General features: G+C 31.2%; 1 protein-coding gene across 1 annotated transcript in view; it reads right to left on the bottom strand.

Moving 5' to 3' along the window:
- Nucleotides 1-24,576, bottom strand: part of dve (SATB1_N and homeodomain domain-containing protein dve) — a 121,822-nt gene that overhangs the window by 87,998 nt on the left and 9,248 nt on the right. The window contains exon 2 of the mRNA XM_031974968.2: nucleotides 10,137-10,407. Coding sequence (XP_031830828.1) covers nucleotides 10,137-10,407 — 271 coding nt within the window. The remainder of the gene's footprint in view (nucleotides 1-10,136; nucleotides 10,408-24,576) is intronic.

The following is a 24,576-nucleotide window of genomic DNA, read 5'->3' as shown; positions in this document are numbered from 1 at the left end:
TCGTTGAACAGTTATAGCATGATATAATAAAACCGAAATATTAATACGCAAAAAGTGTCGATAACAGTGGAATGATCAGCAAGGCAACATCATCCGAATCTCTTACCACTACCAACCATATGCGAGTTTTAAAGTAAACATCGACTCCTCTTAATAATCATTTTTTCTTACTTTCAGTATGAGCAAAAATAATCCAGATGTTTATTGTAAATGAGACACGGTATATGTTAAGAGTATAATAACAAAAATAGTGAATTCATTTCTTTGTTTCTAAGTTCCATTATGTTACATCATAATTTTATAACATTTTCAAAAGAAAATTATTTACTAGTGTTACAAATAAATAAATCTGTATGAACAAATCAGTCGAGAATATAGAATGAAATTTTGCCATTCCAGACCCTTTCTTAAACAAAAAGAGATTGAAAATTTGTTAAATAAAAATAACTAAAAAATGAAAAATATATTTTTCACAAAAGATTAACAAAATAAAAAGATATATTCTACATTCTTTATACACAACTAGTTTCACATGTAAAATGTACATATGTAAAATACAATTTGATTGCATGAACTATATTGGGTCACGAATTAGTCAAGTAGATATAATACTTGCGTACAAGATAATTCTATACTTTTTATTTCTTATGATACATAGAATTGTGCCCTTCCCAGCTAATGCACCATTTATAGAATACTTCGTAGGAATAACATTTAGTACAAATACAGCAGTAGTATAAAATAATTCGGTGTATTTTACCTGCTATACAACCCAAAGGATTCATCTTTTATAATATACATGCATAGTATATACTAACGTCAGAACTACGGAACAGTAACTGATCTATATTCTCCTATTACAAATTGCAAGGGCGCATTCGTCGATATGTCGAACAATTTATGTTTTAGTGCCGATGCACATCAGTAAATCTATTATTATATATGTATATAGATTATTGTGATCCGTTGTTCCACTACTAACATCGTGTTTATTATACTTTACATTACAAGTAAATATTACAAGTATAAATTACAAGTACATATTCAAAGGGCAAGTAACCACCCGTATCGCGCATCCAGTAACGAAACAACACAAAATAGCGTTCAATTTCAAGAAAGAAGGACCTCTTACGATGGACATCTTTCAAACCCCACAGCCTCAACGAGAAGCGCCCAGGAGCCCGCGAAAGCCTCGAGCTGCTTTTCAAGCGAGCCAACAAACACGAATCCTTAAAAACATCGCACTTGGTCGCGATCGTTAGGCTCGCGACGAGCGTCGAGCGTTACGCCACGTCTCTTTCGCGCCGTCCAATATTTCCATTGAAACCGATGTGCGGGGCGCTCGCGCGCACCTCGACCCCACACACAAAGAGGATATATCTTTCGAATCGTTCGTAGAATTCCCGTCGTATCAGAACGGGATGTAAAGCTTCCCGGGGGATGAGCCGCTTAGCCTCTAAACCTTGTGTGCTCTGCCATAGTCCTTTCCCCTCCCGGCCGTCTCCCTTGATCCACCCCCACCACCGGTTCTCTCCACGCCACCCTTTTCTGGGGACCATCATCCCGTGCCGGTGATAAGTGTACGCGACCGTACGTGAGCACGCACACGCGGCTTCGTCCAGCAAACGTATATACCACCCTACACGGGGATTATCCGGGTTCTATATTCGTGAGGATTATCTTTGGCCGTTGCGTCGATGTATGCCCGCGCGGGCGCGCGAGGCTTTGTGTGCGTGTAGCCAAATCCTTTGGCGCCGCGGCCTGATTCTCTCTCCCGCTACCCGCCGCGTCGCCCGGCACGCTGTACCGACGCGCACGTATACAGGCTCTGTTGGTGTGGCAGGTCCGCGCAACTGCGCCTTCAGTCAGGATATCCCGGGCTAGGTGTGTAGCGTGCACGCAGACACTCCGCTCATTCGGTTTGACCGGACTCCATGAGCGCCTCTTGCGAGTGTGCTCGTTATTCCGCCGCGCGAGGATACGCGTCCGCAGCGCTGTGTGCCATTCTGTGAATCGGTACGCGTGCGTATACATATATACAGTCGAACCTAGGATTAATCCGGGATTATTGGTCGAGTGTGCGCCGCTCGCCGTCTAAATCGGAAATCCAACGCACACAACTCAGCTAATCCTAACCTCTCCCCTCCCACCACCGCCCCGAGCCCAGCGTCCTCCCTCCTCTAGCGTCGCTCGCATCTCGCGCACTACCCGTGTTCCACTCTTGGCATACCTCGCGCGTTTCACGACATTCGGTTTATTATCCGCATCGCGTTGTCCCTGCACGATTCTTTTCGTTACTCGCAGATAAGGTGTCTGCTTGGTGTCGCTCTGGCCCGATTCGTCGGGTTAACGACGCGCGAGCCGCTGGAGCTCGTTTTATCGTTGAGATAATGAAGATAATTGAATAATTGCTTCTGGTGGTTTTAGTCGTTTTTAATGAAGCTGATAAGCGCTCAAGTTTGGAAACAAGCAAAATATGATAAAATCGGTGACCTGATTAGTAGAGATGCGCGTTTTGGTAAAAGAATAACTGAGAAAGATAAAGTAATCGAGATTTCAGAAATGCTTTTACTTGATGGTACTGTATCTTTTGATTACGTTCTGTGAAAAGGTTTTTTGAATGTTTCTCGAACTGTTTCAGTTTTGTTGGTATTTTCTGATTTCCTGCAAATGGTCTTCATTGCAATTGAAGATCTTACACATGGTGATTTACTAAAATGCTATACTGCAAAATGTTCACGAAATATTATAATAAACGTTTGTAATGAACGTAACGTGATTTAATTAGTCCTCTTTAAACACATTTTTAAATAAGGCTCAATACTATTACTAAAAATAATTTAAGCAATACAGAAGGAATAAAAAATCACTAAAAATACAAAAATAATAGAATTAACGGAAAATAAGTTATTTAGTCCAGGATTGGATGATAATTATTAAATATTATTAATAATTTTTGCTACTTTAATTTACACCTGTAATAAATGGAACATTTTTCGAAAATCTCGCTTTAAATTTTAATTCTTTGTATTTTCTACTAAATAAAAATTGTTGAATTCAGCACCTTTTTATTTTTGTTTTTAAATAAAATATAAAAGAAATATATGAACTACCGCTGATGTCTCCTTAAGCTTTTCTGGTATGTCAGACTACATACTATGTGGAAATAGTAAGAAATCACATGCAAATTTTTCTGTAAACATTATAAAATAACACAGTTTCAGGAGTGTTACTCAATGTTTTATTGCAAAAATTAAGTATATAAAAAATCTTCTTAAGACTATTTTTTTGCATTTCCCAAGTATACTAACAAAACTTCAATTAGCATATTTATGCAGATATTATAATATATATACATTAATATACATACCTATAGAAATAATAATATACACATTATTGTATATAAAATGTTATAATGAAATAAACAGTCAGTGTGAAATAAATTTCAAAAGATTTTGTTTTTGAAATTTTGATTTTGTTTCAAAGAGTTTGAGGTCCCAACTCCAAAAAATTCTTGTTCCCAAGCCGTGTAATGTAGTGTTAGTATCTAAACTCATACCTACGTTATAAATGTAAACACATATCATGTGTAATGGATGCGTTGAATGTTATGATTAATCCACACAGTAATTACACATTGATACGATTACATAGTTTATTCCACTTACGAAAACTCTTCACGGTATTAACACAGAGTATTAACTATTCGAGTTTTAAGCTCGAGATTTCCAAGGGTTCGTTTAGAAAAAAAACCGTGAACAATTCGTTCGGAAATAAACAAGCGTGAAACGAACCGTTCTCAATAACACGGATGACATCATGAATCAACGCGTGCAGATCGCATTTATGAAGCATGTACGTATTCCCTAACAATAAATGAATCTTGCATTTACATTTCTAATGAAAAATACTTGTTTTCGTAACGGTCCTTGATAATACATTACGCTTTGTTTTTTATCGTATACAGTATGACGGCCCGAATGTTAAAAAATTTAACAGACTGATACGTGTAAGTATAAATAAATTTTCCAAGTCAAATCACAATACGCAACAAATGAACTATCGTTATGTTTATAGAAAGTAACTAGAATAAAGAAGTTAAAAGAAACTTGAAGAATCTAGGACGCATGGCTAGTTGAGAAGCATTAACCGCAGTCACCATAGTCAGATTTAACTTAATTGATCGTTCAAGGTTACTTCCCCAACTCATGAATCACCTCAATAACGATTCTTAATTTTATGCCATTTTTTACAGAGCAACACTTGCTTAAACCTAGTAGCATCATTGACACTCGTAAACAAGATAATAAGTGTCTATGATACGAATGACATGAATTAATGAAAAAATTGCAAGTAAATGAAATATTATTCAGAAATCTGTGGAAGATAAATCCATACATAAATTAATAGAAAACAAAATAAGAAAATAAAGCTTTTATAAAAAATTCTTTTATTTTTATGCTAATATACTTTACCTATTAATTTTTGCTTCAAATACTATCACTAAATTAATAATATAACCACTATATGATTATCATGATAACAATGATGATCATTATGCCTATCACTATCACTCTAAATTTAATTATACATAAAATTCGGAAACTCCTATGGTTTTGTTGTTCCAAAGTAATTGTACAGTAACAAAGATTCACAAAACTCTGTTTCCTACTAACAATACGTATTACAATCAAAATAAAATATCATAATTTCATTTGAATAAAATCATAATTTTATGATATTCTGCGTGATCCCTATTTGAAATGCATGCAATCCACAGTCTAATCATATAAGAGGCAATAATTACTCATATACAATGAATTTCGCTGTAGAACGTCGTTAGGCACGCTTGGAAGGACCGATTCAAATTTTTTTTTCACTGCAAACAAAAGCATGGAGGATCAACACTCAGTTTCCAATCCCAGAGTAATCTGAATGGAGTTAGAGAAAGGGTTAAATGTCGTAACGAGTTCAATCGTATGCTGCAAGACGGTGTAGTACATGTTCGCAAATCGCCTAGCCACATAGCCAGGGATTCAAATTTAATCCGGATTAGTTCGTAAGGGTCACAATATCCACCCCTCTTCGTGCTCTCCCCTTACGTACACACAAAAGCACACGAATCTCGTACAGGTAAACCCGCAACACACGGACACGCACCCTATTATCCGAAGTCACGACTTTTCGGTAAGAAATTTTCCGACCCAGAGCCATCTTTGACGAAATTAACAACACAAAAGTGTTTTTGGATCAGTAATAATTTAAAATGTTAGTCTTATAAATTTAATTTACTAAATCCAATAATGCGCGTTTTGCTTTTTATACATTTAATCATTTTTTTTATTTATTATACCATCGCATCTACATTACTAATAATTATGTTGCATTTACGTTTATTTTAGTAATAAATATAAGTTAGACTAAATGTCCCCATACTTGTTAAAATTTTCAGGTAATTGTTACATTAATATTTTATAAAGCATATTAAAATTCGCATTCAATAAGAGAAAATATTTATTTATCATTTGGTCGTATCTACTATACTTTATGTCTAAAATTTGTATATTTTTATCATAAAAAAGAAATCAAATTTACAATCAAAACATAACTACCAAGATTTATAAATTTGCAATAAGGAATTGAATCTTTTACTCTTTTATTCTTCATTAATTATAGTGTTTTATTCTCTTACTAGATATTATTTTATATAAGATGAGATATTGAAGATCACTATCTCCACTTTTTATTCGCTTTAAGTTAATCGATTACTTTCAAAGTCACATACCAGAAGACTGACTCTGCCAAGAAAACGAAAACAGTTTTCTTCCCATAGTTCAAAGGTTTCGCAGAATTTCGGGGGACATAAAAACCCGAAGTGGCCAGGACCGAGGAGATAAGAGCTACGGAAAAGCGGAAAAGGGAGCAGCGAGCTCAAGGCCGAGGATTAGCCTAAGGGCTCGAAGATTTAAGAAGGATCTTCGGAAACCGTAGATTTAGGAAGTGCGTGCCCCTACGTCTTCTCACCTCACCTCGTCGTTCTAAATTCGACAGGCAAATATGTACTCTCGCTCCCTGCATTCCGACGTTCGTGACCAAGTCACAATCACGGAAATTCTAATAGAATATAGTTTATTGAAGAACCGGAGTTCTTTGAAAAATTTCCCCCGTGGGAAAGTTCTCAGGCTTTTCTTTTCATTGTTTACCGTGTTTTAGAATAACAAATAATAGAATTCTTTTATTAATACTATTTATTGACAATTTCTAATGTATGAAAAGTATGTTTAAATAAATATATCTACTATACGTATAACTGATTGTTGCAAATTGTAAAAGGTAGATTTTTTGTAAAATTTAAGAAAATGTTCATAGAGTTATCAGATTTTTGTAGAAACATTAAATTGATATTTATGAAATGTCATAGGGGATTCGAAATGTTAAGTATTCTATTTGGACTGTAAGAACTTAAAATCGTCAAAGTTATTTATTACTTCTTCTTTGTTATTAACTTCAATAAAGATTGCATTTTATTTGCAGCGTAATAAAATCTACAATGGATAAATTACATCTTTGTTTAACTTTTATTCTTCTAAATTAATCTATAAAAACATAAACTTATACAATGATCTTCAGTCTACTGGTTTGAATTTCAACTTATCTTCATAACATATGATTTATTTTCATTTACTTTTACTAATGATTAAATAACGTTTTTGTTGAATCTATAAATGTTGTATACATATTAATTAATTTAGAAAATTTATAGATTATGTTCTCTGTTTCGTAGAAACTCTCTTGTATAGAAGTATTTTTATAAGAACACCAAATAACAAGTAAATAGTATTTAGTATTAGTCAGGTAAATGTAATAGATGACTGATCATTTCTGATGCAAATTGTTAAGTTTTTAAATTGTTTATCAGTTTAATATGTTTCTGTAATATAATATGAAGATATTCCCTTTCTTCTTGATAAATCACACTAATTTATTGGCAAATATAGAATTTACAATTATTAGGGATAATTTTCTTATTCTTCATTAGTGTGTGTTTCAGAAATATTGTACTTTCCAGTAGCAATTTCATCTCTATTTTACACCAGTAATAAAATAGAGCAATATCGCCCAAAATATGTTTACCGCTATAAAGAATCAAAAGAAGTAAAAAAATATGATTTCGTCATCCATAAAGTAAATATTAATATAACATAATGATAAATAATTACATCTTTTTGTATTTCAACCTGTATTTTTATCTCCAAATTTCTGTTCAAATCTTTAACATCAAAACTCAGAGCAATTAAACTCATTATTTACAATTTACTCTTACAAATTGTAAGAAATATTTATTAAAAAAATCATTTGCATCTTTTGAAAAAAAATGAAATTCGAAACGACTCACTTTGACTTATCTGGAATTTTTAGTGTTAAATTAAGTTCAAATTTTGATGATGCGTTACAGGAAAATTATAGAAACAGTTGACAAATGAGATCGATATGTCTCAAAGTCACACGTGCGGTCTCTGGTTTTGTTTTGCCCTGGCAAACGGACGCGTGCAAATTGTTTCCACCGCATTATCGAGGATCAAGGAAATTCCACCGATAGTCTATCTCATTTACGAGCTTTAACGATCCCTCCATACGACCTTCATCGTCTACACACACAAACTCTTCGTCATCCTGGACGGAAACTTGCGTTACAAACACAAAATACAAGCCTTTGATTCGAGCATTACGATTGCTAATGGTTCCTATGGTCTTTAAACAATATTAGGACATCACCTTTATATTTGTGTTTTTAATTTGCATTTGTGGCTTTAAATTGTCACCTTTCAGGAATAATTCGATGTAAAACGTTGTCTGTAAAATATAATGCACACTCTCCAGGCAATATTTTCTTAGAGTTTATTATTGTTTATTGGGACAAGTAAGAGATAAATCGTTCTTGAGTGTTTTAAATAATTTTCCTCTTGGGCGACAATAATAGTATCACCTGGTGTACATTGATTGAGTAATACTATGATGATAAATACAGAGTGTACTTTGAAAATGAATTCAGTAAAAACATAGTATATAAAACTGTTCATGAGGCAAACTTAACATGATTTCAAAGAAAATCTATTTAAAGTACGGAAATGCATTTTCCGTTGTTTTCGAGGACATTTTTTAACTCTTAATTTCTTTATTATATATGAATGTTTTAATTTTATTATTTTCCTTATTATTATAAATATTACTTCATTCACAATAATAAACAGTAAGACGAAATCCTGAGAAAATATAGAATACCTATAAAATAGTATTTTTGACACTCGATAAACACTTCAAATAATTAAATTCAATCGAATTGTCCAACGTGAATTGTTTATGAATATTTAATGCTTTTGTAAAACTTTCGAAAATTACGTACTGTATGTGTCTATTAAAAATATTAATATATTATAATATAAATTATTCTATACTAATGTACAACAGAATTTCAAGTTACATTATTTTCACTTTAATTAATTTCGAAACAAACGAACCCCAATTATGATATTTTACTAATAGTATTGTTACATACATAAATTTATTGACTCAAAAATATTACTTCTTTGAATTCATATCACAGAATCGCTCACACAATTAATTAACAATTAATAATACAGTAAAGGTAAATAAAATTATTTATTATACGTAAAGTAAAAAAGTAATTCATTAGACGTAGAAACATTGCTACCATATACTAACTTAAACATCTAATGTTGTATTTAAACATCTAATGAGAAAGTATTGTTCTAATATAAATGAAAAATACCAACTTGATGTGATATTTTAAACATTTAAAAAATTTATTTTTATTTAGTGGATATCATTTATTATTATTAGATATTTGAATAATAATTATTGGTATAAATGTGCAATATTACTGAATTTATGCAAAGCATCAGTGGATCCTTTAGATTAAATCAAACTGTTACTGCTTGTTTATAATTTTTACTCTAATTTATGGTGCTACCATATTGAAGTTGTTTCTACACAGGTGATAACGCAACGGAGGCTTGATTCATCCGCCGTCGAAAATTTACAGCTGAGGGAACATGCGAGTGATTCGAGATTTGGGATAATGTGCTGTATGCTGTAGCCATGGAAAGTGTATGTAAAACAAAAAAGAATCGGAAGAAAGAAGGGGCGAGGTGAAACAAGGGGCGAGGTACCAAATGGCTGACATATTTAAATAGAGGGTGCTGCTTCGTGCACCTTTGTAAACGAGAAAACTTGTTGCTCGTTCGCATCGTAGACAAAGAGTATTCAAATTATGATAAATAAAATTTCCCACGTAAAAATTTGAAATGAACTTTGACAGTATAATTTGTTTAACAGATTAAGTAGAAAATACAATAATATAAATTCAATTTTACTTCTTTTTCTGTCAAAAAAGGAGCACATGGTAGAGAGTGTATTTACTTTACGTATGTAAAAACGTGGAGAATGAATGAAGAATTCAATAGAAAAGGTACAGTCATTTTATTATCATAACTTGATATTCAATCGTTAATTACATTATATAGAATCTATATTACCTATTTTTACCATTCACATTTAATTGCAACTATAATATGGTACATGTATTGATGTAGAGTTACAAATGTATTAATAACAAATTAATGAAGAAATTTTAAGAGATGGAAGATCGAATATTTTCGTCCAATTTCATTTCTATTTTCTTGTGCATTTTGCATACATTTAACAGTGATAACAATTTTTGCAAACAAAAATAATTTCTTTCCTTAAATTCTTAATAACTTGTATACTTTTTCTAATAATAACAATACTAATTAATATTCAAAGATATTCTATTAAAAAAGAAATGTTAATGTGACATTTCGATACAGTAAAACAAGACTGAAACGAATCTCCCTGATTCAAACTTTTGAATCAAAATTCATCGTCAGTCTCATAAAGATTCTTTTTTCCAGTAAAATGATAATGTTACATTGAAAATAGATTTGAGTACCATAGGATATTTGTTAATTTCGCATGCATGTTAGCATCGACTGTTCCTCAGACAATACAGCGGAACGATTCCTCCGGCTTTCATTCGTTCCGGCAATTTAATATTCATTGAATCATAGAAGAAAAAAAAGAAAACACAGACTCACCCGTGCTGGAGGCGGATTTGCTGAGATCGAATCCTTCCTGTTTGGGGCTGGTGTTCGCTTCTTGCTTCGGGTGTTGATTGTGCGCGGAGAACGGCGTATGGGGCGCGCTCAGAGGTGTCTGCGACTGGTGAGGATGCACCGGCGGAGGTTGAGCAGTGTTCTGCGACTGGGACTGTTGGGATTGATTTGATTGAGGGCTCCTCGGTAACGAGGACACACTGCTCGGCCTCGAAGGTGGAGAGACCTTGTGTGTCAATGCCAAAGCTTGGCTCTGCAATGTTCAATTTTATGCTTAGAATACTATTCTGTGTGCTTGATTTTAACCCATTTGCATCATAAGGAAGTATAAAAAAAAGACCTCATCACCGATTTCCTTTTTTAAATTTTATTTAACCCCTTGACTTAGAATATCGTACTAGACTCGTGACAAAAATTGTAAACTGAGTTTGAGAAATCTAAATGTTATTTATTGTTTTTAAATATAACTTAAATATTATTTTTTTTATTATCAATCGTTAACCTTTGGAATAAACGTAGACGTAGAATACGCATCAAAATGGTTTCTTTTCATAATAAATTATTAACGATGAAGTTATAGTTTTGGTATTGGTTATAGCTACGAAATAAATTATAGGGCAAGGGGTTAAGTAGAAAAATTACAACAAGTAGAACGAACTACTACTAATTAGGAGCACTACTTTTATTTCCGATAACAACCTTCATTTTTATTTTCTAGTTGACGGAAGATATAACGTCACACTCAATTCTCTTGTGATAATGACCAACAATATTGAGCGTATATGTACAGTAATGATGCAAATGGGTTAACCCCTATGATAGCAGATGTTTATCTTTGTTCACATTGTAATTTGCAATGTTTTCAGATAAACTTTTCATTTTAAAATCACGAATCGACGTAAAGTGAATAAAACATTGGAGATTGGAAGCACCTTCTGGAGAAGAAAATATATCAGTGGGAAGTTGTACCAGGTTGGTAACATGAGGATTAAACAAATGGTAAGTTGGATAGTTCATTTTTTTTTCGTTGGATTATAATTCGAAGTTCGATGAAACTCTATTTGCATGAGAAAATAGAGAGTGTAAGATGTAATGTAAGCAGGTTAATACAATGTGTTTTCTAATTTTCTTCCTTTATACATCATTTCATTCTTTCAATTCTAATCTATTATCTAAGACTGTATTGAAACTGTATTTTCTACATGAATGATTTTAATCAATATCAAATGAACTGCACTCTATTTAATTATACGAACTTTTTAGGTTCTAATTTTTCGAAAATTTTTAGATACTACAGATGCACAAAGTAAAATTAAAATAGTAAAGTTAAAAATAGTCTATAGTACAGATTGAAATCTCAGCACACACAAACATTAATATTGAATTAAAGTGATATATTTCATTTCATTTCACGTGACGAGTTTAATTGCAACCTTTTCTTCTAAATGAATTACAAATAAGTGATGTAAATAACTTTTTTTATAACATGGACCTATTCGCTCCAAAGGTAACCTTCGATCCAGAAATACAAATTCCTTTAATTCCCTTACCTTTTTTGAAAATTATCAAATACCACAATTTCCATGAAAATGATAAAAATTTCGAATTATTATTGATCTCCATTGAAAATCCTTTACATACATTGCTTTTATACGTGTAAATATCTACATATGTGATATTATTGTACTCTTATCAAGTTAGTATTAGATTGCAATTATATTATTAAAAAAGTGCTTTTATGATTATCTGCATGGTTTGATATAAATATCAACTGATTAAGATATTAACTCACAAAATACAACGTTTGAAGTTTAAAGAAACTTTTAATGTTCGAGTAGATTTTAGTAACTTCCATTTTGTAATTTTAAACCGTACCATGTACACTTTATTTTTACGTTTTCTATGGATATTGTCATGTTTATATATTTCATAAATTAACATGTGCTCTAATAACTTATAATCATTTGTTCAAGAAATTAATATTAAATTTGATAAATAGGTATTAATTAAATGTATTTATATTATTTAAGTTTATACTTAATAATGTCAAAATAAGTGTTTTATACATATCTAACACCTTATTTAAAACAAATCATTTTTATATTTAAGTAATAATAAAAGTTAAGAAATATATCGATTTTTATTTGAAAATAAATATGAGTGTGACAGTTTATGTCTAAATTTTTAATCCGATTTCGAATATTTTTAATGTGTCCACTACAAAAATGGCAAATTCTTCTTAATACTTTGATTTAGCAGTTTATCTCTGAACTATTTTAGAATTATCATATCTGCTCTTCAAGCTTAAAATGTATTCTCTGTCTGGAATCTAATATTCCTCCGGAAAATAAAAAATAATACGTAGTGTAATAAATACACCCATAATGAAAATATTTCAAACATGAAACATGAATCTATTCTTATCTAACAAAATATAAACCATTAATAAAATAAAAGTTCTTAACTATTAATGTAATTTCTTATTTCAATCGATAAAAATATAAAACTGCAACATTTCAAGATTCAATTATAACTACATGTCCAGTGTATTGCATCAAATAATTTTAATCTTACACACTTTAATCTTTATCATATTATATAACAGCAATCAAAGAAACTCCACGTATTTTCACTAGTTTAGTTTCTAACTTTTTAATTGTAGCAACAATAATCGGCACATTCAAATTTCCATTTGCTATTTTCATCGCATATCATCTCAATACATTCATTGATCATAAAAGTCAACAATTACCAGATACTCATTGCCATTTTAACCAGTTAACTGCGTTCGACGAGTATATACGTCATCTTAAAGCTTGAAATGATACTAATTTTTTCAACGATGAATTCTTTCGTTTTTCAGATAAACATATAATACTTCGTTGTTTTAATTTGGTTTTTCACTAAAATATATCCTAGGCGCATTCGTCCTCCGTTTGACGAGTACATACATCATTTTTTGATTTTATTGCGCGTAAAACAAGAGACTTTTCAAACTAAATTCCACAGTTAACAGGTTAAAGATGCCAACCGAACATCAATACGAATTCTTCGATAAATTGATTACTATTGACGACGACCGGAGTCGAGTGAATATAAAATTGAGTAAATATTACAGAAACTGGCAACCAATTGGCCGTGTACAATAATAGACAGAAGAGAAGCGACGTAATGATTTCATCATTAATTCCGATGAGGAGACTGTCTCAACATAGTCGAATCTGCGACGATTCGGTCGTATCGAATGAGCCGGATGATCTAAGCGTTGTCGCCGATGAAATCTGAACACGTGCTCAATTCCGACAGCGGTCTGCTAAGACATAAGCGCGGACTTAGATTTATGTATGAGTGAACTGAACTTAACACTAACGGCTAAGCCGTTCACAGTGTTAACGAGGGTCAAGTGGGCCCAGAATGCGACAATCCTACACTATAAGACCGAAGTGCGAAATGCACCGCGGCGGTTTTCGCCGTCTGAAAACTGGATCGTCGATGACGCTTCCGTGGAACTTGATGATCAAACTAACGGGAAATCGTTTACCCTCGCACGAACTATCCTCGTGTCGTCACAACTGTTCTTATTTTAACATTTTATTGAACATTGTTGTATCTCAAGAGGAGATCTCTCCTTTGTCTTTGACATACATATATTTTGAGGAGTCCAATGTTAACGTAGACAGATTCTGCGGTAAAGAATGTGGTGTAGTATTTGTGTCATGAATAATTTTACTGAAACATCGTCTCGTTTTGTCAATGAAATTAAAATTATTTAATAAAATTTATATATTCAATGTATTATCTATATGATTGAGTTAATTAGTAATACTATTGGAGACTTTTCAGTATATATTCAGTGTGATATTAATTTGTGTGCAGTTTAATAACGAATATCGTTTAAAATACTTAAAATTATTAAATGGTGAATTTCTTTTTCAAAAAGTATATTAATATAGTATGTAGTTTGAATGGTATATTTAAAAATTACAATTCATGTGATTTATTTCTTAAATAGTACGTAATTAACAGTTTTTCAATTATACATACTTTAAAACCAGTCAATATGCAAGTGGAAGTCAAAGAAATATGTATATTAATTTTAATATTAATTCATAACCCATATTAAATCATCTTCCATCTATGATGAATAAGAAAGAAAATATTCAATGTGAATAAAGTTTATGTAGCAATTACTTATTACAAAAAAAACAATGAGAAACTAAATAATGAACGAACAATAACCTAATCGAAATATATCTGCAGTACAATTATATACATTAAATTATAGATATATGAAATGATAAAAAAAAGTTAACAATTTTTAAGATAAATAATACCCCCCAAATGATGAAAAAAATCCTAATAAAATGACTATTAATATTTCTAATATTATAGACCATTTTATGTTTTGATTAAAACGAGTGGCTCTCGCGTTTTGGGAGCTCTTGTACTGTATGGAAACTTATTATTTTTGCTTTCCTGGTTATAATAATATTTTTACTGTGATAATTCTGTGTATAATACACGTGAAAATTAAAAACACATATAATATACTGTTTTAGGCAAGGTACAATGGAAACTCCCAAAATGAAAAAGTCAGGCAGATTAACAGAAACAAAAAATTATTTATAACTTTAAACATATTATATTTCTGATCCATTTTTATTATTTTTTTCATTATTTGACGAGTACTATCTACTATAGAAGTTATGAAACCTTCTCTTATTACCCTGTCAATATAATAAGTTAAATGTTTTAGACAATAAATGTGATGCAAAATAAAATTAATTTCAAAATCATACATATACAACTTAAAAGGGATTACAAATGCACTATGACTTAGGAATCATTATGAACTTGGTTGTAAATATCAATCTAAGCTTTATAATTAATGTTATATAATATACACAACAAATCTATAAATAAGCTATTAAAAAAATTAAAAAATACAGTATGAAATTCTATTATTAGTTTATTTATAGGTGTAATTTACAGGTCTTAATTGTAAAAAAATTGGTAAGGTATGATTTAGAAAATAAGTAGGATGTAAACAATTTTTCCTAAGCTACAATTAATTTATTAGTTTAAATCATGTGGAGAAGCTGGAAATATTTATGTAAATACGTCCCGGATTTGTTAAAGATAAAAGAAAATGAAACCTACATTATTTTTCATTGGTGTTCTTTGGTTGTAGTTTTTTGTTTTATTATAGACCGTGGACCATTCACCTAAGAATTAGCACTTTACTACATTTTTGTAAAACAACAACTCGTCATCAGTAATAAACTTAGAGAGATTTCCGTTGTCCTTCATCTACTACGTCTTTCAATTTCTATTATGATCAATAACCACATTATTTCTAAGAATTTTGTTTCCTAATTTTTCTATCATTTGAAAGTACAAGTGAAAATTACTATTATGTATGCAGATAAAATTTCTGCACACTCTCTTGTATCGTTCGCAGGTGTCAATGAACAAATATCAAAAGTAACGATTGAGATTTACATTTCTAAATATAAATTAATCTGATGATATCTTCTAATTGATTATATACCATGGATCATAAAGTACTCGTAAAATGTTGCTTATAAGTTAAGTACTCGGTTTTTGCTACTCCATTACGGATAATGTTTCTTTTTCTAGACTGATAGATCAGAGTTCGGATAAGATTACATGAAATCTATAAGATGAATATTGCGATATCAAATGGAGACAACACGTTTGCAAATTGGTTTACCGAATTCATGTGTACATGTGTTAACAAAAATTGTTTTAGAAATTCTTTTTAATTTTATTAATACAGTTATATGTTGACTTTATGTAATTATTGTTTTCGAACAAAACTTCGAACAAACTAAACAGCTCCATTTTTTTATATTTCACGTAAACAGTATATGAGAAGTAAATATATTGATATATAAAAAATTAAGTTACACAAATTTTATTGAGAATAATTTAGAAAGTTACATAACTAAAAAAAAATAGAACTAATAAATAGGTTGCATATATTTACATAAAATCGTATTTTTGTATATTAATTTAAAAAGGTAAAAGTGAAACAATTTACAATTAGTTATGTTACTTAGAATTTCCTTAGTGTATGTATAATATAAGAATATTATCGCGTTCGATTAAATTTTCTTTTATACATATTATAATTGAAAAACATATACCTGTATAAAACGCGAAGAACTTTATTCATTACTAGATTTTAGATCCGTATATGCTAATTTCTTACATTTGGTATCACTAATTTTCGTCATAAAATTCTATTAAAAGAAAAATAATATACAAATTTCATTAAACCTAACAAAACTATACAGCCTGATCAAGTACATAATTATGTATTATACAAAGATTGTAAATTTTTGACGAGATCTTCACCGGTCACTTAATTCAACAAGATCATAAGTAAAAAATATACATTTTTATTCATATTTTGTATTCATAAACCAATATGCAGAGAATAAAATTTGCATAACCTTCCAAAGTGTAATTGAATCGATGTGATCAGCAACTGTACGAGTCGGTTTCATCAACTTCTCAGAAACAAGAGAAAACAACTGTGTATTTATAAATAATACTTTCAATTAACCAAGTTTCCATTAAACAACATTAATTATGTTATAAAATACAATTGTAGCTTACAATGAATTATCAAACATCGTAACGCGTCAACATTTTCGAAACAAATAAACAAGCAGACTCTCGATCCACCCTGTATGGCAGCATCCCCTAAAAAATCCCAGGATCCCGAAAAATCCAGGGGCCAGCGATTGTTTGCAAGAAGAATATCGATCTAAATATTCGATCGTCCATCCGGCGAACGGCACGGAGAGGACCGAGCCTCGGGTCGCTGATTTTTTCACTGGCCCGGACTGTACCTGGGTACCAGCTACTGTTTCGGGAGCTGCTTCGAGGTATGCACTCGCAAAAAACACGTCAGACTGCTGAAGACCCGGGCTTGGAACGGGAACGAACGAGATGACGCGGCAGAGAAAGAGAAGCTAGATACGGCGGAGGAGGAGAAGGACGTGGAAGAAGAGAGGCGAACGAGGACACCGTTCAGCTGAGGAGGAAAGGAAAAGGAGTAGAAGCCTGACACCATCGCATAAAGGAGTGGACGAGGGAGGAAGGCGAAGCCCTAAGGTAAGCGTGAATTGGAAGAGGATGACGGGTCCTTGGCTCGCTTCCACGCGAGGAATGAGGATGAACGTGAGCCTGTAAGCAGGAACGCATAAGAAGGGGCAACAGGTGGATGGGGTTAGCGGCTTATCCGGCTAACGCCCCAAGTGATATCGCGGTAACTTCGACGTGACGCAAAAGGGGATGCACCGCTCGGCCGGCAAAGGTATCTTCATGTCGCTTGGTATTTCTCCGCAATTTTCGGAGCTGCACAAAGGAACGACGCATTATCCCATGGGAATGAGCTTCTTAATTATTTTATTTTCTTCTCTTTACCCTTGCGAAAGAAACTGGTCTGCTTCGAGGTAGCCGAAAAAATGTAAATATTCAATTGTATCGAGAAATTCTCATACGAATCATATCAAGCTAACGGTTCTGAATCAATATTTATTTGTTGTTTAAGAGTGAGGTATTCATTACTCGCGAGTAAAATTTGAGTTTTTATTGTAGATTTTTAATAGTAGGCGATTCGTATCTGATGTTAACTGTTTAACACTAAAACTACCAAGCAGTTAAATTGTCTTTATGGAATTTCCATATAGAAACACCAAGAGCGTATCTATTGAGTTTTCAATTGATTTACAATTCAGTTTGGGTATTGCTAAATCAATGTTTTTAATAAATTCTCTCATCTTTTTAATAATTGCAAACAAGACATTAGGAATGGGTCATTTTGATCCGTCTGGCAGATTTAGTGTTATTGAAGTTTTTTTTTTGAAGAAATTTAATATCTTTAAAGTTATAAAATAATTTTTTGTTTCTGTTAATCTGCTTGACTTTTTCACCATGAGAATTTTCATCATACCTTATCCGAAACAGGGCATTATATGCTTTTTTTTTTAATTGTCACGTACAATAGAATTATCACAATTAAGATGTAGTGAAAGGGTTTACTTTTCCTATGACATAACGCGTTATCTACGCTTGAAAGTAGCACATTAAAGAATAAACATAAATTAAAGAATATGGTAAGTTTTTAATTTAATTGATTTATTCAATTTGGATTATTGAAAGCCATAATTTACTTCTGGATAATCCACTTAATACAATATTGTGAAATCTACAAATTACGTCTCTTTTTTTATTATTCGTTACTTATATATTTTTAATTTCATATCACACTAGGTAAGAAACGAATAAAGTACAATTTCTGAGATTAAAAGTCATTTGTTTCTGGAAAAATGTTGTACATATAAAATATTGAGATAGGTTACAGTGTCAGTTACAAAAAGTAGACAAATTTATTTCTCTTTCATTACTTTTGTATATTTGCAATACTTATCGTGTATAAGAAAAACGCAGGCTAAAAGTAACGCAAATACTCTATATATAAGATATATACGACCGTACATATAAATTCTGGTATAAAATAATAATAATAATAATAATAATAATAATAATAAGAATAATAATAATAAAATTGTTAAAATATACGAGTATTACATTTTAACATTTCTACGTAAAAACACATCTTAAAATATCTACTCTTTTTACAATATACAGTTAAACTATTTAAATAAAAACAATTCTAATGTTGGACTACAGATATTGTATGTGAATAACGACTTTCTGACTGTCAACAGTTAAAACATCAATATTTCGCGTTTGTATCACTTTATCATAATATCAATGATAATATATACTGAGAAATTCAATAAAATCATGAACGTTTTATTGTCTACATATAATTTCCATTCTTAACAGAGAAAATCATTAGTCTCATAAAAAAATTCCTGAGAAAATACTCCTTTGATTAACTCATTCATTTGCTATTTCTACCGAAGGTGTCAAAAGACACCTTCTGGAACTTCAACTTACAATTATTTTCTCAGTTTAAACATTTTTCTTCAATCGCATTTTGGATAGTTAATTTTACAATCGTCATTGAAAAAGGTGAAAAGTCAATTCAGAATATACGACTAAACTTGGAGAATAATTTAACGTTAAAATTTCAGAAGTTGTCTTTTGATACCTTTGGTAGAAATAGTGTTAAGTATTAATAAATCACTCGACTTCTCCGCGAGGAATTAATTATCAATAAAAAGAAAAGAATTCTTAGAGATTCCAAATCACATTAGTAGTTTTTATGCAGAAGCGCTTAAATCCATCCGTTGCGGATGTACAAATTTTCAAAACAAACACAATAGTGGTGGATAGAAGTATATACATAAGTGTCTCTGCGTAAAATATTCACCCAGACGCACGCCTCGAGCGGCAGAGAATAAGTTCAATTTATTTATGTTTAATTATTATTTTAATTTCAAAGAGAAATTTGATGAAATTATTCCAATTCGAGAATGTCAGCGGAAGTTCCTACATGCTCGCAGGGATCTGGAGCCACTCGTCCGCCATTACAATCAACCCAGAATCGATATCAGCGAACAAACCGAACCGAAAAAATAAAACGAGCCGAATTCGGTTCCCGTATGCAAAACGTAACATCACCACGAATTAATGCTGGCATCGTAAACAGCGGTTCGACATCGTTTATCGGCGGATCAGCTTATCTACCGGGTGGAACAGAGATACGCAACGTCGACGTTTCCTGCTCGGGTGTTTCCCGTTAAGATGATAACCTTAATCGCCGGCCAATGTAAAATTCCGTGCGTTCCTGTTGCGAGAGCACGAGTCCCAGGAATTTCAGGAATTTATTTCAAGACGAATTTCTGTTGCGCCTGTTCTAACGGGGTTACGTAACATTGCATCAAGAGCGGCCAACCGGCGGACAATGTTTGGACAATTAAACCGGGTAGATCCATTTCAGGGTACTTCTTGCGTCAGACTCAATGATTCTCTAAATTGCCGCATCACTCTATCAAAAATTTCGCGGCGCGTTTCGTGTTGTGGACCCTGGGCTGTTTGGCATCGCTCGCTACTGCCGCTGCCCTGCCAACGTATCCGAGGCGCGTAAATTACCGTGTACACCACCCGAACCTCTTTATTATTTCTTCGAACTTCGCGTTTCATTCCAACCACCTGGACCCATCAATTTCGATAGGAACCCTTCGTCCTTTGCACGAAAGAACCTTGCCAATCATTCCTTTTATCGTCGGAGTGTTAGTAATTACGTGAACAACATTACTTTAAAATCATCAGTAAAATTATGAATTATCTTACACCTCAAAACAACGTTTGATTAAATGGTTGTTATTTCTTTCTCTGCGATTCTTCTATTGTTTATTGAGCATTTAGAATCTCAACGTTTTCTTATACCTTAAAAGCAACGGCTAATTAAATGATTGTTACGTTCTTTCCTTTGCTTCTTCTTTTTGATTATTGAGCATTTAGAATTTTAATATTTTTGGAAATGTGTGAACATATAAGGAAGCGTTAGTGTTTGCAGCGGCGACTGAAATTTCTGTATATTCTGTAAATTCATGCGTACTCATTTAAATCACTTAAAAAAAGGACAAATTACGCACTATATAATCATATAGATGTATAGGTGAATTTTAATTATATATCTTTACATTAATTGCAACATCTGATATTATGTAAAATTTCATTTCATGTAAAGAAATGTTACGGTTTAAATTATTTCTTAATATTTAGACATAATATCAATAATTTCATAATAATAGTTCGTTCTTGCTATGAAAAATAAATATTTTTTAAAAAAGTAAAAATTAAGTTGTTATTTATTAATGTTATATAATTAACGCTTACAAAATATACAATACAATTTTGTTTATTCAAAATTGTGAAATAGAAATTTTAATTAGTGAAATTGCATTTTACTTAAAGTATACATATTAAATAAATATATCTTAGAAATCTGATTTATAATATTCAAACTATGAAACTTTAATCATGGAAATTTTATTAAAAAAACAACGATTCGTATGAACGTATTAGTAAATATTTTAAAAAATACCTCAAAAAATTGGAGAATATTTATATATTAATATTTGAGTTTAGATGCAGGACAATTATTTTTAATTCGTATACGAATACATATTAAAATGTTAACCAATTAATAAGGATTGAATACAATTCCTGTGCATTCAATAGGCTCTCAATATTTCACGTATATTCTAGTTACCTCATATTTCATTCAATTCCCAAATTCCACTTCTCGGTATTCCTTAACATGTTCAGAGCCCCAAGCGTCACATATGGTAAATGCCAATTATTGTAAAAAAAAATGTTTCAAATATATATCGCCACGAATAGCGGTACACGTTAGAAACCAACAAAAACGCAAAGAAATAATACCAACATATATAAACGTCACCAAAAACTTAAATATAACTTAATATTTTATTGAGAAAATCCATATACTTTATGAGTAAAATATAACTAAAATTTACTGTGACATGGAACCTGTCAATAATAAACACATCAATATTAATTAATACAAAAATCATTTCGTAAAAAAGTCCTGAACTGGTTTTCAAAAATTTCTATATTTCCCTATAATTCACTTTCGAATCAAAAGTTGTGTATTATCTCAACTGTAAATGAATTCTTCCTTGATGACTATTTGTGATGGATTATTGCGCGAATCCTTGAGAAATTTTACGTACCATAAGGAACCAGTCGTTGAATAATACATGTATATCGGCCAGTGGCATATCTGTCTTTATCGAACATCGATAGAGTGGAATTAAATGTCTCCATGGTTTACGTTAATCGTGCAACATTCTAATCAGGCTTATCAGGATATCAGATGAACGATATCCACATACAATAATTGCCTTTTTTCCCGCGTCAGATAATCCGTGGATTGATGCTTCCACGATCGCATTACGTAAATTGCTGGTTGTGCTACCAGATGTTCGTTGCCTACCACTTGTTTCGAAAAAGAAACAGGAAGGACGCGATTCCAATCGTTCGGAGAACAAAACTAATTCAGTCTACCGATGATATCAAGTACTATGACTGCTCTAGCTATTGTTAAATTACGAGCGATCGAATTCCGAGTCATAACGACTCTTTTCTTCGCTACGCCTGAAGCGACATAATATTATGATTGAACATCGGTATTTTGTCGTATTAAATTAATATCTACTTATTTTAACACTAAACGTACCGACATTTTATAATAACCTATTCCTACTGTGACTAATCAAATGATTGGTAATAAAAAAAAAGGTAAATAAATTAGACGAAATATTTTTTGCTTAGTGGAAATAGAAACAAAAGGAAGGGCAAATATTGAAAAACTGATGAATCGAACAATATAAGAATTGATAGAACGTTAAATGTTCATTTGACGAATCGTAGTAGTGTTTAGTGTTAAATGTATTCACATTTGGTTGATTTTGAAAATCGAATTCCTTTCGATTTTCCTGTAATTTTATATTTAAAAATGCAATTCAGAAATATTACAGAAATTTTACATTTTTTTTATAAGTTTAAAAATTTGACCGTGTTGTATTTTATATATTGATTATATGATTTATATCAACTTTTCTAGACATCTTCAGTATGTATTTTTTTATCGCTTGAGCTATAATTATATCGATATTTATAACATTTGATGTTGATGAATGAAAAACAAGCTAACATCAATAAAATTTGTATCTTTTTTAGACTCTGCTATTTCTATATTTCTATATTTCTATATTTTTTTCTTTAGTTAAAAAATGTGTTTTCAAAAAATTCATTTTTTACTTCCAAAAAATACAACAGATTACTTTATGTCCATCATGGAGCTGAGCTTTTTTCAAAGGGTGTTGGTAAAACGTTTGTAACTTCGCATATAACCTTTATTTGTGTCTAAGGAAGTTAGTATATGTTCTTGAAAGATAGGTAAATAAAATAATGAAGATTCAGTTTGACATGTTTATTAGCGTTGTTAAAAAGCTGTTTAAGTATAGTATTATTTCCCTACAATTAACGCTAGAACTACCGAGTAATTAATACAATTAATATGTAATCCCTATAAAAATTGTAACAATAGATTATGTTTAGCTTTTTCCAGACATTCATTGCAGTATTCAACGGAAACAATTTATTTTCAAGTTCATTTCGAATATTCAATACTTTTAAGATATCAATAGTTGCGAAATAAAAAAATCGAACCCAATCAATTTGACTGGTACGATAGTTCTAGTGTTGACGTAGGAAAAAATTCTTGATAGGGTTTAAAGATACATACAGGGTAGGACATAACTTTTAACACAATCGAAAACAAAATAACAAATAAGAAAGAGTAAAGAAAGAAAGCATCGTTCAGAAGTCTATTTTGAATAAAATTAAGTTTTCAAAATTCGTAAAATGGGTACGATCAAATACAACTTAATCATTGTTCATTGTATTTCAGTATAATTTGGAAAACCCTATTATATTATTTGAATTATATCTTAGTATTTATTTATAAGAGAATTGAAGGAGACATTAATCAGGTTCAAACCATTACATCAGTCGAAGTCGTTAGTAAATTTCTAACACTTATGATTTTGTAACCTTGTATGAAATCCAAAATCTCTGACATTAACGAGTTCCGTGAAAGTAACGCCAAACATTCGTAAATGTAATGTGATTCATATTGGAAAATATTTAGCGCAATAAATTCAAATCTACAGTAGAAGTAGAGTGACAAAAAAAGAATGGTAAACGGTATGAACAGAGTACCATAATTTTACAATACAACATGAAAAAGTATTACTTATGAGCTTACAACAGCAATGGATTCTTCGTAAATTTGTATATTATATGAATTAATAAAAACACCAATATCTTGCAAAAGAATGGGAAAGTATTTAAAGCAATAAAAAAAGTAGGCAAATTAATTGAACAAAAATAAGTTTAATTAAATATTTTTATAAGTACATCTATCATATTTGTATAAATAATAATACTTTTTTAAGATTAATACTTTATATTCCTGTCTTATCAACTTGTAGCTATTTTAGTACATTAATAACTAATTTTTATAATTTACATATACCTTTGGAAAGCAAATAACTTTCTTGTATTAATTTTCAGTATAAATTTTTGTTAGTATGCGATATTAAAAAAATATTTTGATCTAAAATTGTTCCGAGACTCTTAATGGAATTAAAATTTCGCGATTATGATGACCACTCGATTCGTTTAACTTTTTTCGACAAAAAATGAAGTCGCAATTTTAAAACTGCTCTTGAAGTCGTTATCCCGTCCGAAGATATACGCTCTTAAACAGCTTTTTTTCTGACGATTGCGGTAAATTTCTAGTCCATATTTTAACACAGTCAACACCAGTCATTTTTTCATCAATTTTGGAAGCATTATCGTATCGAATCGTTATTGTGTT

This window comes from Nomia melanderi, chromosome 12 (genome assembly GCF_051020985.1).
Source record: "Nomia melanderi isolate GNS246 chromosome 12, iyNomMela1, whole genome shotgun sequence".
Lineage (NCBI taxonomy): Eukaryota > Metazoa > Arthropoda > Insecta > Hymenoptera > Halictidae > Nomia > Nomia melanderi.
Note: the sequence above shows the minus strand (reverse complement) of the source record. Positions and strands in the feature narration are given on the sequence as shown.